Source organism: Ziziphus jujuba, chromosome 1 (assembly GCF_031755915.1).
Source record: "Ziziphus jujuba cultivar Dongzao chromosome 1, ASM3175591v1".
In the NCBI taxonomy this organism is placed as follows: Eukaryota; Viridiplantae; Streptophyta; class Magnoliopsida; order Rosales; family Rhamnaceae; genus Ziziphus; species Ziziphus jujuba.
In genome coordinates, this window is record NC_083379.1 from 41154072 (window position 1) to 41171211 (window position 17140).

General features: G+C 31.1%; 1 protein-coding gene and 1 pseudogene across 1 annotated transcript; one reads left to right on the forward strand and one right to left on the reverse strand.

The window, feature by feature from the left end:
• Window positions 1-8528: 8528 nt before the first annotated feature.
• Window positions 8529-9344, reverse strand: LOC132800506 (E3 ubiquitin-protein ligase RSL1-like). The gene has a single exon (XM_060814355.1). It carries the CDS (start codon window positions 9342-9344, stop codon window positions 8529-8531), a length of 816 nt encoding a protein of 271 aa, XP_060670338.1.
• Window positions 9345-14310: 4966 nt separating this feature from the next.
• Window positions 14311-16510, forward strand: LOC107434991 (GDSL esterase/lipase 1-like; annotated as a pseudogene).
• Window positions 16511-17140: the final 630 nt, after the last annotated feature.

The window sequence follows — 17140 nt, forward strand, 5'->3', positions numbered from 1 at the left end:
ATAGAAATTTCAAACCCCAAAGAGTACAAAAATTATTTATTATAATTTATTACATTTTATTTATATTTGGGGTATTTATTTATTTGTTTGTTGTTTATTAAATTATTTGATCCCTTGGTTTTCGGGAGGTACGAATATCGGGTTTTGTGAAAATGTTTTAAAAGGGGAACATTTCCAACAGAGTGAATAGTGAGGGATTTGAGAGAAAATGTTACTTCCAATGTTCATGATTTATTTATTATTTAATTGTTGGTATTAATTAAATCCCTTTATTTGGTATACTATTAATATTAAAGGTGTTCGGTAGTTAGGGTCACTCACTGAGATGATTAGCATCTCACGTTTTTAAATTCCATTCCCCTAGGTCCAGGTTGGAGACGTTGATTGTCCGGGGCGAGCCTACCGTCTCAGTTCGTTGCCGAAGGTTCAAGAAGTATTTCTTTCCTTTTTCCTCTCCATCCTGTATTACTTCTTATCTATCATTGTATAAATTCCACATGTATCTGTTTAATGCTCTGTATACTGTATTGGACGTGCAGTTGTTATTTATGCATTGGGTTGCTGCTGTTTTTGTTGTGAAGTGCTGTAATTTGTGGAACCATTTGTAGTATTGTGGGAGGAATAAGGGGATGCTTTTAGAAGTGTGTTTTCAGTGTAGGTAATTTTTGGTTAGTCCTACCCTTAGGGGAGGTGCTGCCGGATTTTCCGTTGGAAGGTTCGATGGTATTTCCCTGGGATCAGGGCTTGTCTAGGATTCCAGGGAGAAATTCTGGACGGGTCCTGACAAACTAGATCCTTAAGAACTTGGAGAGGGTTTTGAATCATTTGAATCTCCACTTTCCCTGGCATGCAACACCAAAACAATTTTGGTTTTCATGAAGGGTAATGCTTTTCAACCCTTTGATCATACCAAAATAATGCATCACAAAATTCATATTTATTATAAAAATCTCCGATATCCCAATAGTTTATATGAAATTTATAATAATTAAATACTATTAAAATTTGCATATAAGTAAGATAAGTAAGATAAGTAATTTTTAAAACAAAAACCACTTAATTCAAAAAATATACCCCTACTTGAAAAGTCACCACAGTCCACTTCTTCCCCCAAAAAAAAGGTAAAACAATTAATAAATATTCAAATTACAAAAGCATAATTTGAATTCTATATAACAATAATCGTACCATCATATTCGCAATCATCACTCCTTGTGACATCAGAATTTATAGGATTTTCATTATCCACAAGATAGTAAACTAAGGAGACTACATAAATAGTCATACAGTTTTAAATTTAAAGTAAAAGCTAAAATAGTTAACTAATGTATTTTACAGAGTTAAAATACACCGATAAATATTAATTTCTGACAAATCTACATCCATAATCACTTTTGAAACAATAATTATGGATTTAACTATAAAAGTAAATTAGTAATATTAATTTACATAACTTCAAATATTTTTAATAAAGCATCGTATCATTATTTAAGTTGTTTGTGTTTTCGAAGAACGCTTTACAAACATATTTATCCAAAAAAATATTTGAAGCTGTATTAAAACCTTCAACAATAAATTCATTATTTATTATTTGCCTCTAAGAAAATAGCTAATTTAATAATTTATATGCTTTGTTGCATCTATTATGTCCAAAACTCCTTTGAGAAAAGGTTGTATTATTGGTAAATGTGCAATCTCTTCTTTCTCTTTTCAAAACTGCCTTTTTATTAGTATATATTTATCTTTTGAAACTTCTAAAATGTAATTTGATGTGTAGAAATTTTTATAAAAAATAAATTAAATAAGCAAATAAATAATCACACCATATATGACATCACTCAATGGGATTTTTGATTAACTTTGTGAACTGCTTAAAAAGTCTTAACTTTGACGTATAGACTTTGTGTTTAGTGAAACAAAACAACCATCTAATGGTCTTGTTCGAGATGGTGTATTTTTTGTAAGTTGTCCAAATATATTTGTTGTAAGCATGTTACAAAGCGCAATTGCAACTCATTGTATAAAACATGTATATTGTTTTTTTTTTTTTTTATTTGTATATCATGGGCTTCTTACAAATATATATTGGGATATTGAAATAACATTTATTATATATATGAATATTTATTTGCATATGAAATTTTTGTAAGAAATATATTAAAATTTTAATATATAAAAAAATAATGAGATCAATCTTATTATTAGTTATTGTATAAAAAATCTTGATATTTTACAATAAAATAAATATAACAAACTAATAAAAGTATTAATATATAGATTATAAAAACTTTTTTAATATTTTTTTATGAGTATATAAATTTTATATATTTATAAATATGAATATATACATATAAAATTCTTTATCATTGATTTTATATTTTTTATATTTTTTATTTATTTATTTTTTTTATTACTGAGAAGATGATATGAATTATTTTTGGTAAATGAAATATATATAATAGTTAACCATATATATATTTATATATATATTATCATAATTTTAATATTACCTTTTAAAAGCAGCTTTAAATTATATATATATATATATATATATAAGTCCTTTTATATATATATATATATATATATATTAGTCTTATTATTTTATAATAAAACTCAATTTATCACATATCTATATATGAATATATATTAATTTATATAATTTTTGTGTGAAATATCTTTCATTATAAAAATATCTTTGATTATATTTACTTTTTTTATTTTATTTTTTAAAAAAACAAATAAAGAGACCAATCTCATTAATGAAATTTATATATTGAATATTAAAATTTCAGTTATTACATATCTATATATGCATATGTATTAATATATAGAACATTTGTGTGAAATATATTTAATAAAAAGAATATATTTTATTATAAAAATGATTTTTACCTTATCTTTTAAAAATTCAAAAAAAAAAAATCAAATAAAAAGATCAATCTCATTGTTAATTATAATAAATAAAATTTTATTATTTTAAAATAAAATAAATATAATAAAGTAATAAAGATGTCAATATATAAATTATACAAATAAGAAGATCAATTTCTTTATTAATTATAATATACAAAATCTTACTATTTATCAATAAAATAAAGATAACAAAGTAATAAAGATATTAATATATAGATCATAAAATCTTTTTAAAATTTTTTTTTTTTTTAGTATATAAAATTTATATGCATATAATGTTCTTTATTATTGATATTATATATATATATATATATATATATATTTTTAAAATGGTACAAATTATCATTAACAGATTAAATATATATAATAATTAACCAAATATATATATATATATATAAATATTATTTTAAAAAAACCTTTTAAAAAGCAACTTTTTATATATATATATATATATATATATATATATAAATCCTTTTAAGCGTCTTTTTCCTTTGTTAACACGCGCACACACACACACACACACACACATATATATATATATATATATATATAGAAAGTATGTTTCAAGCATTTTTTGAAAATATTGAAAAACTATATTATTTATTTTAAATTTCTTGATAAGGAGATAAATCGGATTATTAATTACTATATATTAATTTTTTTATTTTACAATAAAATTTTATTTATTATATAATATAATTTTAAATCCTTGTCATATAATTTAATTACTTTATTATTATTATTATTATTATTATTTACCCTATAAAGATGTTTTCACCTTGTAATGTACTTTATTCATGGTTATACATAATTTCATTACCATTATAATTTGTGATTATTTAGGTGGAGATGAATTTTTTGATAGAATTATAAATAATAAAAAAAGAAGAGATGAATTTTTTTATTGATGATTTTAAAAGAAATTTAAAAAATATTATAATGACACGGAATATTTTTTAATACCTATTCAACTTTTATATATTATATAGATAATAACAAGTAATCTACCAAATCCAAAAAGTTTAAAAGAATGGAGTAAAAGTTGAAACAACGTGAGAAGCAAAGGACTTAGAGGAGCAAATTTTTACTCCCCGTGAGACTCCTCAGGTTGTTTCAGACTTTTCTCCAAGTGTTGCCCTTTTATTTGTATATATGGGATTGGAGTGACCAAAAGGTTAGGATACAATTAATAATTATTTCTTGAAAAAAATAAAATAAAATAATTCGGTCAATCTTAAAAATTTGGGTCACCTTTTAGGCTCCTTTTAATAAAAATTTCCAAAAGAAAAAATTGAAGTGCTAATAATATAAACTTTCAATATTGTATTTCAAATATCGTTATGGAAATTAACAATATTAAATGGAACCATTTTTCAGGTGATGGACCTCCAAACTCAACTTGTTTATTTCAAGCACGTCAGCAGAATATTATCGGGGGATGCAGAGGCCAAAATTTTGCTGTCTATCTGCAATAAAAATCACGTTAGTAAAAATCACATCATCCAGGCTGAATTTGCTGATCCTCCTTCCTCCATTATTTGTTTCCCCTCGGTATAGGCTTTTCTTTTCTTTATCTGTTTATTTTATTCATTTATTGATAAACTATGAATATCATAATATATTATATTGTATGATATTATAAATACAATTGCCCATGCAAATTAATATATTTTAAGGGGACATCTATTAGATCTAATAAATACCTTAGATTTCGTAGCATTATTTTGCTGTACCAAGTTAATACCAATCCAACTCATTCTATGAATAAAATATGACCAATTAGCTACCTTGATAAAAGTAGTTTTGAAATATAATTTTTTTTTTTATGATATTATTGTGGCAAAGATCAGTTTTCCTTCTTTCTTTCTTTTTTTTTTTTCTTTTTTTTTTTTTTAATTCAACTGAAAGATCAGTTTAAATGGTATGCACATGTTATGACTTACTAGTTTTTTAGAAAGACTTTGAATTAGTTAATAAAATATGGTTTTATATTGTGTATAATATTGTATTTTTCTCTTTTTCCTAGTAAATCGAAACTGTATGGTTATTTTTAGATTAATTAACAATATTAACAAAAAATACTCACACAAATTATCTCAGCCAAACCATATAAATAAATCAATAATACAGATAGGTCTTAGCCAAAAAAAAAAAAAAATAAGCGATATAATCAACGATTAACAACAACCAAAAAAAAAAAAAAAAAGTGAAGTAAATAAAAATAAAATCACCCTCTAGAAATGATCTTAGCATCATAAATAAATCAAATATCATAAATAAATCCAGAATCAAAAGTAACATTAAAATTGCAAAATACGCACACACACACACATATATATATATATATATTCACACACACACACAAACATATAGAGAGAGTAATTCTACAATGTGGATTGTCCGCATGTGAATCATAACAAAAGCCAACATTTTTTTTAAAACACATCGGCTTTGCTGCTATCTAGGCCATCATGCTGTATCGTGCTTTTTCAAACACATTTTCATAAGTTTAATTTGGTAACTTTTTAAAAATAAATTTTATAAATAGATTTTGTAAAATTGAAATGGTAAAATTATATTTCCTATTTTTAGAATTTAAAAATATTTTTGATATATCTCTAAAAATATTTTATGAAAATGAAACTGGAAAAAAAATCATGTTTATCCATGTGTAAAAAATAATAATAATAATAATCTTGTTATTGAAAATGGTAACAATTATCGATATTTATGTCTAGTATATGTCAAAAACACGATATATATATATATATATATATAATCAATGTTTTTCAATTTAAAATAATAAATATTATCTATGCTTTTTAATATTGCTATTTCCAAAATTTTGAGGTATATGTAAAATGGCCATTTTCTAAATTTATCTATATTTCAAATAATTTTTCAACTTTTTTCAATTCTTTTGTTTCAAATATAACTCCCTAAAACATTTTTGTTCATTTTTCAATTTATAAAACGAAAACTGTTTTATAAGATGATAAAGGACAAACCTAATCCCTTATTTAAAAATTCTGATATTCCTTCGTTTCAAGCATAAATATCATTAACATATGCTCATTTAAAAATTTAGAATTTAAATTTCGGCATTTTAAAAATAAATATTCTTAATATAGTAAAAATATATTTAAATTTAAATTCGTTTTCATATATATAAATAACTATAAAACTTCATTTTTTATTAATTTTTACCTAATTTGATATTTTTGAAAGGAAAAAATATTTGTAAAAGATTAACGTAGAATCTAATTCAGTATAAATAGGATGCATTCTTCATTTTTTAGCTTCTACTAGTAGGTATTCATATCCATGTAAAATAACCGTTTTGAATGCCAAAGGTGCCTTTAATTAAATGCTAATTTTGGAGGAAGACAAATGTTGTACACGCGCAGTGGACGTATACATTTTATCATGGTGATATCTGGCTTCTAATTATTTTTGTTTATATGAATCATTAGGATAAATTTTTATTATTGTTATTATTTGTTCTTCTCGCCCAATATGACTTCGATACTGGAATTTATTTATTTCAATTGATTAAAAATGTTATTGATAGTCAAGATACAACAATTGCACTGATTTTTTTATATGGGAAAGGTGGGGATATAAATTTGGCAAGAGAAAAAAAATGGCTTTGCCATAATTCCCCCAACCAACTTCACTTGACAAACTAATTTAACTGAGTCCATCTCACTTGACAGACTAATTCACTTGATTAACAGTCAAAAGTTCAATACTATTAAAAAAAAAATTGAAAAAAGAAAGAAAAAAAAGAAAAAAGAAAAAAAGACAGTCAAGGTTGAACATTCTGCATCAACTATAATCATCGTATAGTGTATATTGACAGACTACGATAACCATAACATTATGTTGGAAAGATTGTCAATGAATCAGAAATACAATCGTGTTAAACCCCATGTAATCATATATCTTTTTTTGATAGGTTATTTTATAGTTTCCTTCCCCCACCACCCCCCCACCCACCCCCCCCCCCCCCCCCCCCCCCCCCCTCTCAAAACCATATCATTTACTGAAATCTCTGTCACTTGGTTGATGTTTAACTTGTACATTATTCTCCTAATTCAGTCTAGGAGAGTTGACTTGGTATTCTTTATGTTAGTCGAAAATTATAATGGACGAAAGAAAAAGAGTAGATTGATTTTCTGGGGTAAATGCTGAAATCTAATTACTAGCAGTTTTAATTTCTGCTCTTTTCAATATGCACGACCAAGTAATACCCCAAAAAAAAAAAAATATATATATATATATATATCAATCCCATTTTATTTACATACCTACGGTCAAGTTTCACTAAAACCTCAACACTTTTCATGCTTTTTTTTTTCTTTTTCTTTTTTTTTTTGGTCTTATTGTGCTAACCCATAGCACAATTTTTGTCTTAGAAGAAGGCATCAACGAGGTTTTACATATACTTCTCGGCTATAATTTCTCCAATATTATTAATCATTCACAACCTTCCAAGCAGCTTTGGTGAAAAACATCTAACCCGTTGTTCATCTTTGGTGATTTACTGTATGGTGCTGGAAACAACAACTACTTTCCCACTTCTTTCCAAGTAAATCACTGGCCATATGGAGATATCCATTTTAATTTCGTCACATGGTAAACAGCTTCCAAGGGCCGTCAGTCTGATTCCTGATTTTATTGGTAATATATGCTAACCCTTTGATTGGTTTGAAATCCACTAATTACTTGAATTGTTTCACATACAAATAGTGCAGAGTATCATTACCATGTAGAAATTTAATATTTGTTGAAATTTAGATGATCGACTCAAATAACAATACTTCGATAAAAAAAAATAATAATAAAACTCAATGGCAATGCCATCACTTACTAACTGCCTAGCCAGTGAACAAAGCTTTTTGTTTTAATCATTTAAGACAACTTCTTATATTTAACAAGATAAATTAATACTGCATCGGAGAGGGAAAAAAAAAGAAAAAACAAAAAAAACAAAAAAACAAAAAAACAAAAAACAAAATAGATTAAAACATAAAGCATTTCTTACTAAACATGCAGCAAAAAAATATTGAAAACGCATAGTATTCCATATATAGTGATTAGTGATAAATTAATTCAAAAGCAAATTAAACTAAATTAGAGATAGATATCCTAATACTGCAGCACAGCCAGAAACAAATTAAAAAGAGATTAAAACATATATAAGACATTTCTGACTACACATGCAGCACTAAGAATACTTTAAAAAGCATATATATCGATCTAATTATAATAGATAGGATTGTCATCCCACGAAAGCTTCTTCTCCAGAATAACTAGTTTGATAGTGGAACGCATTCATGAACCTCGGACCATTTTGATCCACATGAATAGCAGAACTCATACCGGCACCTATATATATATATATGTATGAATATAAAAGCAGAAGGTTTAGAATACAATTAGACTTTGAAAAAACAATAATTTGATCAAGTTTAACCATCAAATGCATATACTAATACATGTCAATAGATATCTCATACATATTATACATATCCTTTAATTTTTTTTATCTTATTATTAAATTTCAAGTATGTTCTTGACAAAAATAAAATAAATTTTTTGATAGTAATTAATTACCTGCATGTAATGTGCATACAACCAGACCTCTTTTCCACATAGAATTTGCAACAGGGACATCTTCTCCATTCGTTAGCCTTGGCAAGCTCCACGACCAAGATATCTTCTCTCTCTCTTTCGTCCTGGCCTAGTTTTTGAAACTCCCTACATTCGATTCCACCATGCCATGAAACCTTACACTGAGCACAGAACAATCTATGGCAATTGGGACACTCAGACATAGTCACAGCCTCCTTACCATCATCCAGCAACACAGCAGAGCAATCCTTAAAGGGACAGTAAAACTTCTCAGCACCAAGAATCAAAGATTCGCAAAGCAAATTTTCCCACCTCTCAAACACTTCTTTAGGAACAATGGAGCTACAAGATTCCGGCTCCAACACACCGTTACATTTGAGATCAGGACACTCTACCTTTAAGATATTGTCCTGAATCTTTGTTGCTACGTATTTGGCAACGCAATCGTTGCAAAATGAATGAGAACAGCTGGTAATTCTCAACATTTCTCCACCAGGTTTTGCATCCATGCATATCAAACACAACTCAGGAGGAGAAGAATCTTGTCCATGAGAGGAAGAAGATGATGATTGACCAGTTTCCATGCATTTAGCGTTCTTTGATCTATCCGGGGCTGCTGATCCACTTGTTGTTGAAGTTTTTAGAGAGATTGCTGAGGACACGAGGGCCTCTTGGATCTGAAGCTGTTCTGCATATTTCTCGTCTGAGATTGGGAATAACTCATTCTCATCAAAGAGTGCTGAGAAGTAAAATTCATCAACCACACCAGAACTTGCCGATCGTTCTCCTTCCATTTGTTTTTCCCTCGGTATGGACTTCTCTTTTTCTCCTCTCTCTTTATTTATTCATTTGTTAATCAATCACAAATATAGGTATACAACTTTCCATGCAAATCTAGGAAGCTCAAAGGGGTGTCCTCCTATTGGATAAATACAGCCAAGCCAATCAATATATTTTGACCATTTATCAAATATATATATATATATATATATTTATCCTTGATAAGAGTAGTTTTGAAACTTAGCTTTAAAAGTTTGAAAGGTAATGCAAATTTATAACTTTGTTTTTCAGAAAGACTTTTAATTAATAAAATATGATTTTATATTGTGTACAACTTAAAAAATAGTGCTTTTTTATCTAGTAAATCAAAACTGTATGGTTATTTTTAGATTATTATCAATAGTTTGACATTATTTTTCTAAATTATTATAAATTATTTCTACTATTTGAAACTTGACCATGAAGAATCTTTATGCCTGCAGTGAAAAGCAGTATTCAAGTTCTGACCAAAAATAAAAAACATACTGTTCAATTTTTTTTCAGAACACACTATTCAAGTTTTATACTCTTTTTTTTTTTTTGGTTAATTGCACTGAAAGTAACTGTATTGTACTTTTGGTAAATTACGCATTAGACTCTCAAATTCAAAATATTCCATATTGGATCGTCAATTAACTGTTTTCTCAATTTATATTAAAAAAAAAAAAGATATGAAAATTAGTCAATATTCTCAATTGAAATTAACACTTTTTTTGTTTTAATGGTTTTATTATTAGATCAAGCCTATGAATACAAATTAAAATGAACATTTAAATATCCATATTAATAGAGGTGAGATCTTGTGTCAGGACCCGTCCAGAATTCCTTCCCCGGAACCCTAGACAGCCCTGATCCCAGGGAAACCCTACCGAACCCTCCAACGGAAAATCCGGCAGAACCTCCCCTAAGGGATTTACTTACCACAAATTACCTGCACTGAAAACACACTTCTAACAACATCCCCTTATTCCTCCCACAGACTACAAATTGTTTCCACAAATTTCAGCACTTCAATATAAATACAGTAATCCAGTGCAAAATAAATACAACAAGAGTGAAAGAAATATTACAACTGCAATAAAAGAATAAACGGGTAATGCCGAACTAAAACAGCGAGGAAGATCAAGTCCGCTCTGGATGAACACCGACAACCTGGTACCTAGAGGAACAGAATTTAAGAGTGTGAGATGTTAATCATCTCAGTGAATGACCCTATCTACTATACAATATAATATCACAGTAATAAGTATATAAATAATAATTAATTGGAAATAATAATTTCTCTCAAAACCCTTACAATTCTCTCAGTTGGAAAAGTTCCCCTTTTAAAACATTTTCACAAAACCCTTTATTCATATTCCCCGAAAACCAAGACATCAAATAAATATCCGAACAGTAATAATTAATTTTAGTTCCAATACAGTTTTAAAACATTTTATTTTTAAAACACAGTTCCGAAAATCAGTTGATGCACCCACTATATACCAGTGGCGCCAACAGTACCCAGCGTCCCAAGGTACCGCCAGACAGGAGGTTATAGAAAGAAACCGGCATACGGTCGCGTGGCGTCCCACTGCGCTGCTGCTAACCTGGTGTCCCGGCCAAAGGGGGGTGGCCTACCCTCATCCGATGGCAACCACAGGACAACCTCATAATATCAACCGCGCGCTACTCACACCCACCTGCGCGCTAATCACATCACCTGTGCGCTAATCACACCCACCTGCGCGCTAATCACAATCGTGTGCACACTAACCATATCACATATAAACAGAACACCAGTACGTGCACGGTGCATCCAAAAAATCATAAAATCCACATATTTAAATTATATAACAAATTTCACATTTTTCATAAACATAGCGGGCATAGTCCATCCGCTTGAACCCGGAAATTCTCCGTAATTTCTTTATAATCAATACCATAAATTCCATGATTTTCAAATCCACCAACTCCCAAATCCATCAATTCAAACATCCACATTTTTCCAAGCATAAATAATTTCTCGAAATATCATAATCAAATCTCATAATATTCCATGGGCATATTTTATAAAAATTGAAATCACCAACATAACCAAATATTTTCTTTGAAATATTTGAAAACCAAATCATGCCCAATTTAACATTAAAACCACAAGAATTTCAAATTCTCAAAACCATAAAATAATTTCACATGGCATAAATTTATATAATGCACATTTTCTTAAATCCAATAAATTCACAAATAATTCCACAATAAATCAAATAAATATTTGGCACATAGAAATTAAATTCCAAATATTTAAATCACACATAATATATTCACCAATTAAATTCCCAAAATTAATTTGAAGGTGGGTAACTCACCTGGAGCACGCAATTAACCCACGATCCACTACGGGATCAATTCTACGACTCACCGGTGCTCCTAGAACAAAATTCACAGACAGTCAAATAAATTAATATTTTATTCGGATAAATAATATCCGGTACCCGAGGGGGTCAAACACAAACGATATCTAGAATTTACGAGTTATATACCGAATCAAAGCTTGAGTGATGCTGATCACAGATTCAGTCTCAATTTCCAAGGATCGTACCCGACGGGGTTTCAATTTCGCCGGGAAGCTTTTCGGATTTCGGCTCCACAATTCTCCCAAACCGTCGCGAATTGGCGGAAACGGATGCCGGATTCGGGTTCAGGAGGTCGAACACAGCGGACTGGAGCCGACCGGAAAACTAGGTACTCGCCGGAACAGTACTTTCCGGCAAACCATCGCGGTCACCTGCAACCGTCGCCGGCGGCGGCGCGTGCGGTGGCCGTTGGTCGTGAAATTTTGCAGACTTGTAGATCGTGAGGAGAGCAATCCAATGGGACTGGCGGTGAGCAAAACGGAGGCCGGACGGCGGAGAAATCACCGTTTGAAGATTTCCGGCCCCTCACCGGAAAACGCTCCGATCCCGGCGCGTCGGTGGTCCGATGGCCGTGATTTTTGGTGGGTCGGCCGGACTTGAGGAGAGGATGATGGGTGTATGGCGCGTGTAGCCGGAAAATGGTCGGAAGTGAGTCGATTTGCGGTGGCCGGCGGTGGAGGGAAAAACTCGCCGCCGAACTTCGGACGTCCGATCCGGGCGCGTCCGGCGGTCGTTCACCGTGAAATTTGGAGGTTTTGCCGGAAATGAGGAGGGCAACCTTGCTGGCCGGCGCGTGTACAGTAACTCAGCAGGAAAATTTGAAAATCTCCGGTGGTCGGCGGTCTCTTTCTCTCTCCTCTCTGAGAATTTTAACAAATAAAAACCCCTGTGTGACCCTGTTCATGCCACGTGGACCAATCAGAAGCTGACATGTGGCATTTCAATGTTCATCGACCCAAAAACATTAAAATATTACGGTATCCGGTAAACTTCAAACGTCCATAACTTTTTAACCGGATGTCCGTTTTGAGCGTGCCGCTAGTCTGTGAACTCGTATTGACGAGCACTTCACAACCATGTATGAGTCAAAGCTCATTTCCCCAAAAATAAAAAGTCAACTTCGGCACCCCCTGGACAGTTTGGACCGCAACTTGTTTCGTCCATCACTTTCAAACCGTAGCTTCGTTTTCAACGTGCTACCAGTCTACGAACTCGTGCCAACGTGTACTTCATAACGGTGCCTCAGTCAACCTAGAATTCCGACCGGGTCAAAAAGTCAACTTTTGACCCCTTTGGTCAACGGTCACCTCGGTCAACGTGCAAAAATTCCGACATGGTTCGGGACGGGGTGTTACATCTTGGCTTCTAATTATTTTTGTTTGTATGAATCATTAGGATAAATTAATTTTTTTTATTATTTGCTCTTGCTCAATATGACTTCTATATTGGAATTCAATCACTTTAACTTTAGTAAAATAATTATTGATGATCAAGACACAACAATTTGCTTTGATTTTTTGATATGGGAATGTGGAGGTTGAATTCGAAACCACTGCGTAGAGAACAAGTGTAGCTTTGCCATTGTCGTGTTCCGGGACTAATTGGTTGTGTGATTAATAATCCAATTTTTTTTTTTTCCTTAATGAGGCTGTAAATTTAATGTCGGAGGCTGTATTAAAGAAAAGAAGGGTCTAGGTAGAACACTCTGCAGCACTATAATTACATTATGGAAAATATTGACATGCTATAAATTTTTCTTGAAGGTTACATAGAAGAATGTCACTGGGTAAACGCAATGATGTGAAACCCCATGTTTTTCATCTTTCCTAATCATATCTTTGTTTTCATAGGCTATTTATATATATATATATATATATATATATATATATATATATATTTTCAAAACCATATGATTTATTGAAAGCACTACTTTTTTTTTTTTCTTTTTTGCTGCCAAAAACCATATGATTTATTGAAATCACTAGTTTTCTTTTTTTTTTAACTTCCAGAAAGGGAGCTCTATGGTGTCGGCAAGGGAGAGGGAAAAGCTAAACAAGCTCTGACCAAGGGGGAGCATTTTGCAAGGTGCGAGATGGTTTTAGCATAAACCAGTAGCAAGACCCTATTAAGGTAAGAGATGTCTTTCCTCCTCTGTTCTCATACCTCCCCTGTTTTTATGTTGCTAATTTGCCTTTAATGTGATAACTTCGTCCTTGCCATGAAACATAATTGTCATATTTATATGTATATACATGTATATATATATATGTATATGTATGTGTATGTATTTGTGCTATGTGGTTTTCTACTTTGCCGAGAATGTCGAGAAAACCACACAACGAGGGGATACTTGTGGTTGGCACAATTGGCAGTACATTCTCCAGATCTGGACGAGGCTTTAGGACTCAAAATGCAGCTTTATTTACCGAAAATAAATAAGTAATAGCTAGAAAATAAAAAGCAATACCATATTTTTATTTTATACTATTGAGGTATATGTTATTTTCATAACCATCAGAAGCTTCAATTAATGCCTCGTGGTTAACTAGCAATTAGTTTCTAACCAGATGTGGTTTCAGTTAGATTCAATGCCTTCCCTGCCTCTCTTTAAAAAGAGAAGAGGTTTCCAGGGAATTGTAGTCTGGGATTTCGTTTTCTCTCTCTAAAGAAATATAGAGACTCTCTCTCTCTCTCTCCGTTTATCAAAATCTTACTTATACCTACAGCCTACAGCCTGTATACACCAGTTTTGCAAGAGTGAATGAGGAGGACACAGCTAACAATTATGTTTTTGCCTTTTCAATTTTTGGACATGTATGAAAAGGTGATTCGCGCAGTACACATCGACTTTTAATCAAATGAAGACAAAAAATAGGTAACCGACGAAAATCTGACCCAGAAAAACATGTTTCTTTAATTAAAGGACCAAGTTTCACTAAAACCTCAACACTTTATCTTTTTTTCCCCCTCATTGTGCTAATCCACATAGCTACAAGTGTTTCTCCTTCAGCAGAAAATGCCAATAAAGACCTGTAAAAGAGCAGTTCATATCATCAAATAAACATTACATTAATTGGCATATTAGAGAGGTTTAGAAGATGGCAACAACATGGTTTTACATCAACTTCTTGGCTTTAATTTCTCCAATATTACTGATCATTCTCAACCTTCCAAGCAGCTTTGGTGAAAAAAATCCAACCAGCTTGTTCATCTTCGGTGATTCACTTTATGATGCTGGAAACAACAACTACTTTCCCACTCCTTTACGACTAAACCACTGGCCTTATGGAGAAACCTATTTTCATTTCCCCACTGGTAGAGCTCCCAATGGCCGTTTGATTCCTGACTTTATTGGTAATGGATGCTAACCCGTTTTGTGCTATTTTGTTTAAATACTGGGTACTATAAAAAATTGAATTTTTTGCGTCTATATATATGTACATAAATATTTGTTTCAGCTGAGTATGCAAAATTGCCATTGATTCCACCATATTTGCAACCTGGAATCAGCTACAATTATGGTGTGAACTTTGCATCGTTAGGGGCTGGTGCTTTGCAGGAAACCAATAAGGGCTCTGTATGTGATCTAGCTAGATCATTATAATTGGACTTTTGCTTTCTAATTCCAGGAATTGTTTTTTTTTTTTTTTTCCAATTTCATTTTATGTGCTTTCAGGTGATATCCCTTAATATTCAGCTAAGTTATTTCAAGAACGTGGAAAAGAATTTGAGGCACAAACTAGGTGGTGAAGAAGCCAAGAGATTTCTGTCCAAAGCTGTTTACATATTTAGCATCGGTACCAACGACTACAATTCAAAAACCACTCCAATTCCATTCCACTCTCAAGAAGAATTTGTCGGCATGGTGATAGGAAATTTGACAAATGTTATCAAAGTATGATACAAATATATTACCTTTTGTTATGCTTTCTACCTAGCCAATTAGACATTGAATCCTACTTTATTTTTGTTTCCCAAATGTGTTGAAGCAATGCATACATTTTGATGGGCACTTTTTGTTTTTTTAAATAAGGGAATATACAATAAAGGAGAAGGAAATTTGGGATTCTAAACCTGGTTGCTAAAGGTTGTTTTCCAGTTGCCAGAGCACTTAGATCTGCAGGAAGTAAAGGTTCCTGCATGGATGAATTCTCAACAGCCCGGAAACTACACAATACAGCACTTTCCAAAGTCCTTGTGGAGCTGGAAAGGCGGCTCAAAGGTTTCAAATATTCAGAGACTGATTTCTATACTGCTTTCAGCGAAAGAATTAATAACCCATCAAAATATGGTATACTCATGGCACTCTGAGCTATCTAATCAGACAAAGAAAAAAAAAAAAAGAATTTTAATTGTATGGTAAACCATGTATTCTGTGTAATAATGGATTGTTTTTGAATTTCTTTGTGAAGGTTTCAAGGAAGCAAAGACGGCATGTTGTGGCTCTGGTCCATACAGAGGACTTGGAGGGTGTGGAGGGAATAACAAGTATGAATTATGTGATACTCCTGATGATTATCTGTTCTTTGACCCTGCTCATCCCTTCTGAGAAGGCCAACGAGCAATTCGCGAAGCTGATGTGGAGTGGAAACTCTCCTCTCATTTGGCCTTACAATCTTAAGACACTATTTGAACTTCAAAAACAATGAAATTTTGAGTTTCAATAGCGATGTAGCTTTTTTTTTTTAATATATAAAAAATAAAATAAATAAAAAATAAATAAAAACCAAATATATTTCCCTTCCTGAATTGCTGGCTAGCTAATATTTCAGTTTTTACTGAAACTGTTGGCAACTTTATATAAATGTGCCCATGTTTTCCTTAGTTTTGAATGTGTCGATAATGTCATGATGTATATAATATTTTGAGCGAACTAGTCAATTAATAGATAGAAATATGAAGAGGGAAGATAAGCAATACTCCTTGTACCTATCCAATTTATACTGAAAAAAGAAAATCAACAGAGTGAATGCCACCCATCATAGCAATTCTAATGTGGAGTGGACAAGTTACGACATCAAAAGCACAATTTAATCTAGAAAATACATAAATACTTTATAACACAAATTATATGTTAATGAATAAATTGATCCCAAACTTGTAATGTATGATTAAATTGGTCCTATCAAATTCTATGAGATATGTTAAATTGCTGGCTTTTTCTACTCTGTTGAAACTGGTGATGAACCTTTAGAAGTAAGTTTATTGTACGCATACATATGGGATTATAATATGAATTGGATGTACTCGTTAACTTGTATTGACTCTTATGATGTTGTAATGGCGATCATTATCACTTTCTTCTTGTTCTATGGTAGAATACTTTAGAATACACCAGAAAAGCTCAAAATTTGTCGAGTTGATAAAAGAATATT